Source organism: Equus quagga, chromosome 15 (genome assembly GCF_021613505.1).
Source record: "Equus quagga isolate Etosha38 chromosome 15, UCLA_HA_Equagga_1.0, whole genome shotgun sequence".
Taxonomy (NCBI): Eukaryota; Metazoa; Chordata; class Mammalia; order Perissodactyla; family Equidae; genus Equus; species Equus quagga.
Genome location: NC_060281.1, coordinates 35,089,880 through 35,096,598, shown reverse-complemented (window position 1 = coordinate 35,096,598; position 6,719 = coordinate 35,089,880). Strand labels below are relative to the sequence as shown.

Genomic DNA, 6,719 nt, shown 5'->3' with positions numbered 1-6,719 from the left:
TATCCCCGTCAATACCACCAGTACCTTCACCATAAGTAAGAGTGGAAACTTGTTTAAATGGACTTTCCTCTTTTAATTCCTCATTTTTCAGGATTGTTTTTTAAAGATTGGCACCTGAGCTAACTTCTGTTGCCGATCTTCTTTTTGTTTGTTTCTTTTTCTTCTTCTTCTCCCTAAAGCCCCTCAGTACATAGTTGTATATTCTAGTTGTAGGTCCTTCTACTTCTGCTGTGTGGGACACCGCCTCAGCATGGCTTGATGAGTGGTGCCATGTCCCTGCCCAGAATCGGAACCTACGAAATCCAGCTGTCGAAGCAGAGCTTGTGGACTTAACCATTTTGCCACGGGGCCGACCCCACAGGATTTTTTTATATTTGTGCTATGATTGAGAATTTCTGGGGATGTTCTGATACCTATGGTTGAGAATTGGAAAATAGTTAAAAGTAGGAGGATTTTTTAAATACTCTGTTTTGTAATGGAACAAAAAAAAATTTCTTGTGTTTTATTTACTAATTTTGTTCTCAAAATTAAAATGGTCTTTGCATCACTCAATAAAGGGATTCTTCTTTCAGATATAGGTTGTCACAGGGCGATGCAGAGAAAGAATTTATTGCATTGCATTATAAAGACAGTGAACTATAACTAGTTCAGTCACTATGACATGTCCTGTTTTTCTTTATATATATATATATATATATATATATATATACATACATACCATATATTATGTCAAAGCAATGACTACGTATTGTGTTTACTTGGACCACTTCCTACACTTTATGTTATTGTACATTGTACATTATATGGTTGGATTAAATACCTGATGATTAATTCTATTCAAGAGAACTATGTAGTTGGATTAGACAGAGCTCTGACTTAGTATGAGGACCCCTGAGACTCTCAGACTGGATTCTCTGCTCAGCATCTGCATCTGACCTATGCACAGCCCAGACTGTCTTGCTGGATCATTTAGAAGTTAATGCTTTCTTTCCAGTTCTAATCTAACGAGTTCATACAGCGCGTGTTCAGAAAATTATTTTCAAATGAATGATTACAGTAGTCCCTCTTTATCTGCAGTTTCACTTTCTGCGGTTTAATTTACCCCCAGTCACCAAGGTCCAAAAATAATAAATGGATAATCAACAATCCAGAAATAAACAATTCCTAAGTTTTAAATTATACACTGTTCCCACTCCATCCCACCCAGGACATCAATCATCCCTTTGTCCAGCGTATCCACAGTCTATATGCTACCCTGAGTACAATACATACAATAAGACATTTTGAGAGAGACAGAGACCACATTCACATAATTTTTATTACAGTACATTACTGTAATTGTTCTCATTTATTATTAGATGTTAATCTCTCATGGTGCCTAATTTATAAATTAAACTTTATCATAGGTGTGTATGTATAGGAAAAAACATAACATATATAGGGTTCAGTACTATCCATGCTATCAGGCATCCACTGGGGGGTCTTGGAACACATCCGCTGTGGATAAGGTGGACTTCTATATAGACTGGATAATCCAAGTTGATATTTCCCCAGGTCCTAGAAGCAGTCTTTCCTATTCCCCAGGATCCAGTGAATATAAACATTTTTCTCTTTCTCTGAATGTCCATCCTTCAGCTGAATACTGGATGCCGTTCACAATGATGTATCTAAGGGAAGCCAGCCTCTGTGTGCTGTAGAGGTGAGCAACAGAGGTCAAAATTCCAATAAGCGGTCAGGAACCCAGTGACAGTAACAATAATCTAGGGCATCAGTAGCAGGTTAAGATGTAATACCAAGTTCATTCAGTGCCTCATTAGAAGATATATTATAGGATTTTTGAGGACAGGAACTGAAGCCCAAATTTAACTGGCCTGGGAATAACAAGTGAAGATAAAGGAAAGCAAATGGATACAAAGATTTTCCCCATAAAAACTGGTTTCTGAGAAGGAACACAAGAACTCCCTTTCTGGGGTCTTTCGGGTGAAAATTGTTGTAAATACAGATGTTTAACTGATGTTACTAGTTTATAATACCTTGGCCCAGGGCAAGATAAGACAAACTTATGTGTTTTGAATATATGTATATATTTATATATGTATACACACACACACACACACACACACACACACGGCCATGCATCTTGTGACTTTGGGTGGTATTTATAAAGTATCACGGTGGCGACCTGGGGTTTTGGAACAAGGACTTGACAATAAGTATCACTAAGCACTTCTCATACCTGTCCACCATCGTCACCAACACAATTATCCCCACTCATTTTTCTCATCGTAATTCAGTATAATTTAATCCAATTCTGAAAGTATATATTGAGCACCTACCATAAAGAAGGAGTTGTGAGAAGTATTAAAGAGGATGGTCAGCCTTCATCAAAGAAAACCTTAGATGAACTTCTTATAATAACAGTCTAATTAGGCATTTCCCATCAGAAAACCATTTTTCAAAATATGAAACACGTCTACTTCTGGACATGATCGACTAACTGGTGGTGGACTCTCCTCCATCATAAATAACTATAAAACAAGACAAAATACACGGGTCAATTGTTCGGGCAGTGGACAGCAGGTAATATGTGACTGTGATCCCTAAAAGAGAAGCTCACAAGGTGAGACATAATCACCAGGCTTTCTACCTGGGGACAGCGTTCTGACTATAGCCAAAATAAATGAATTTCAAGCACAGAATGTGGTGTTGGAGAAGGTCATTGAGAGGATGTGACTGCTGTTTGATTCACAAGCTGGACCCAGGCAATTAGATGCTCGTTACCCCAACCCCTGTCCCTGGAATGTACATTCCGACCACTGTTCTGTCCACACTAGGAGCTGTCAAGGACACAGCCTGGAGAGAGTAAAGTGTTGTTGAGATCATCGGAACTATGTACATGAATGAACCCCTTAGGCCTCTATATAAGCTTTTACGATTCTGGCAGGTGGGTGTGGACTCCACTTGTTTTGTGGATACCCAAGATAAGCCTCATACGTAGATTCTGATGCTTATTGAAACTGCCACCTGCCAATGTGGAGTGGTCTGCCTCTTTCATTGGTCTCTCTTTGTCCCCTGTGTACGAGGGCCGGTTTTGAATTTTACATGGAAAACTCCTGGGGTAGTGAGTCAACAGATGGGCAATCCCATTGATCTGAGAAAGCAGAAATCAAAATTTGGGGCACCTAAGCAACTGAAAACTGTACGACAGAACATCAGAGAGGAGAGATTTCTCTGTGTAGTGGAGACCCAAGACACATTTGAAGGTGGGGAGGGGTCTGTGAGCTGTGACTGACAATCAGATTTCACATGTAAAGGGAAAGACCATTTGAGACTTCAGAGAGAAGCTGCTACGGATTGAAATGAAACAGACCCTAGAAGTTGAGCAGGGCTGAGGAAGAGCGGTACCAGGCAAGGGAGTTGTTCTGGCTCTGCTAAAGTGGGGAAATTTCATCAACACCTCATTAATAGCCCTGTCATCAACTGGACACAACGTCTAAGCCTTAAGAGTAATAACCACATCCTTGAGTAAGGCCTCCTCTTGACCTGACCTAACACAGCCTAAAGCCAAGCCCTGACTATGTCCACCAGCAAGAGAGAATTTGGAAGGTGAGCCATGTCATGCTAGAGAGGCTTCCAAAGCACCTTGCATTTTCCACAAATCCATATTACCAAAGCATAAAACCAAGCTTACTCAAGTTCATGATGACCTTCCATAATTTGAAATGTCTGCTAGAAAAACACTATTTCTATTGCATCATCTCACGAAGCAGACAATATTTGCTTGTCCCACTGTTAGTGATGTTGTTTATATTATTGACCAGTGGGTTCAGGTGGCAACAGTCCCAATCAACCTTTAACCTAATATTTTTAGCATCCATGATGAAAGTTGATGATTAATTCAACTTTGGAATACTCTGTTAAACAGATAACAAAGATCTAATCAAGCTTCTAACTCGACATCAGTTTTGTGGTATGCCTGACAATTAGCATTGTTTATTGTAATGTAAGTGTGTGGTATTTGCTTTTGATTGCCAAGGCATCCGTTTCAAAGACATCCATCTTGAAATATATATCCAACTACACAACTAGATAAAGAGCCAGGCCATCCCACCCATTAAGTTCTTCCTTTAGAATGCCCTGGGTGACCTAGATAACTGACTGTGTAAGTGGCCTGGCTATTGGCTATTCCCTTCTCAAGCTTTAATTCCCACTCTTATGTTTTAAGGCCAACAAAGAGTGAATCCACAATATCCTAGGCCCCTCATCCTCAGCCCCAACAAAGGGAGAGCTCCAGGTCCATACTCTCTCTCTCTCTACCCAAAACCTCTCTGCGTGCTCCAGACATCCCATATATCCTCTAGGAGATGAGTAATAAATTTTGCTTTTTCATAGTTTCCTTATGTGTATAGCTGAGGTCATCTTGCCATCATAATAAGAACCACAAGGGCCAGTCTACCCATAACATTGTCTCGGGTCAGAGAAATGTCTGTGAGGGCTCACCACAAGAAGTGCCAGCCCAGGTGAGTGCCCCAGGCATTCCCAGCTATAGCATCACTATTGATAGCCTGAGATGGACAGAAAATGAGTTTATAACAAATACAAGACCCAGGAATAAAAGTTAAAACCATAAGTAAGCAATAAGTTTAATTTAGCATATGGAACATTCTACAGGACAGATAACCCAATTTCTTCAATAACTCAGTGATGTGAAACAAAGAGGGGAAGAGTGAAGTAAGGCACTAAGAAACATAACAAGATACATTATGCGAACCCCATTTGCATCCTAATTTTAAGAATATACTTAAAGATAATTGGAGAAATGTGAACATGGCTTATACATTAGATGACATTGAGGAAATATTGATAATTGTCTTAAGTATCATAATGGCAGGGTTGGCATGTTTTTTAAAAATGTCTTTATCAGTCAGAGACTATACTAAATACTTGCCTATGGAACACATACTTACACAACTTACACATCTTGAATTTGCCCTAAAATTTTCCAGAAAAATAGGAGTTGTGGGTAGTTGAGACAGCATTGGCAATGTTGATATTGAAGCCAGATGATGGCAGCATGGGGGTTTATATATTCTCTCTACTTTTGTGTATATTTGAAATGTTATACAAAAGCTAAAAATAAATAAAACTCATTCAGTTTTAAACTTTTTTAATATGCATATCTTTAGATCTGGCAATTCAATTCCTAAGAACTTATTATAGGAATATCTGGATGTAAACTATGTTTGTATGGTGAAAGAACTGAATGCAACCCAAAATTCCCACAATAGGAGATCATTTAAATAAATCATGTTTAACCATACTAAAAAGCCCAGAAGAATAAATTAGTACATACTTCTTGAAACAGAAAGATGCTCAAGACATAATATTCAGCGGAAAACCAGATTACATACATCCATAAATGAACTATATATATATACATTCACACACACAATACACTATTCCCAGGTTTTGTATTGTGCTGCTATTTTTGCTTATCTATTTCTATATTAATATCCATTGCCTACTTAATAAAACAGTAATAAAGGATAAAAGTAAAATTTTTTGTTAGCACTTGATTGTTACTCTTTTATCCTCATTTTTAGAGTAACAATAGAACACTTCACAGAGGGGAGCATCAGAAGAGAACAAAGTCATTCCTCCCCAACGTATCCTGGCAGACATCCCAATGGAGATAGGCAAAGTCCAAATAAAATCCTCACCACCATCCTCCTTCAATTAAGTGTTTCCGTTTGCTTATGTATAGAATCCTCCGTAGCGCCTGATGAACTTCCTTATTCCTCAGGGTGTAGATGACAGGATTGAAGAGAGGGGTGAACACAGTGTAGAGTAGGGCAAAGACCTTGGAGAAGATCTGGGAGTGGACAGCAGAGGGTGCAATGTACAAGGCTATAAGAGTTCCATAGAATGTGGACACTACAGCTAAGTGGGAGGAGCATGTGGAGAAAGCCTTTCGCCTACTGGCCCCAGCAGGAACTCTCAGCACAGCTACCACAATCCGTGCATAAGATGTGAGAATCAGTCCAAAGGGAACAGTGAGGCAGACCACAGAGAGAATGAATGTTGCCATCTGGGCTATGCTGGGATCTGAGCAGGCCAGGCCCATCAAAGGCATAAAGTCGCAGTAAAAATGGTCAATGTGATTGGGGCCACAGAATCTCAGCTGGGCTATCAGGGCCACAGCCAATCCATCTAACATGAAGCCAGAGAGCCAGGCTATGACCACCAGCCCCAAGCACCATCTGGGTCTCATTAGGAGTGGGTAGTGGAGTGGGTGGCAGATTGCCAGGTAGCGATCATATGCCATGACAGCCAGCAGGACACATTCAGCTGTGGCTAGAGAACCAAAGATAAAGAACTGGAGCAAGCAACCAGCCACAGAGATGGCTGCCTCCCACAAGAAGCCCTCCAACATTTTTGGCACCACTGTGGAGGTATAGAGGATCTCCAGGAAGGACAGATTAACCAGGAAGAAATACATGGGTGTGTGGAGTCTCGGGGAGCTAACCACTGCCACAATGATTAGCATATTCCCTATGATGATGGAGGTGTAGATGAGAGTGAACACAATAAAGAAAAGGAGATGCAGCTCAGCTACGTCAGAGAAACCAAGGAGGACAAATTCAGTGATAGTTTGGTTTCTTATGGAGACAATTTCCATGAGGATCATCCAAGTTTCTGCCTGGCAGTGATTAAGGGAG

General features: G+C 40.2%; 1 protein-coding gene across 1 annotated transcript; it reads right to left on the bottom strand.

The window, feature by feature from the left end:
* Nucleotides 1–5,732: 5,732 nt before the first annotated feature.
* On the bottom strand, nucleotides 5,733–6,688 carry LOC124226131 (olfactory receptor 11A1-like). Its single transcript, XM_046638965.1, is given in 2 exon segments — nucleotides 5,733–5,758; nucleotides 5,761–6,688. Coding segments are annotated over 2 exon segments (954 nt in total).
* Between the last annotated feature and the right edge of the window lie 31 nt (nucleotides 6,689–6,719).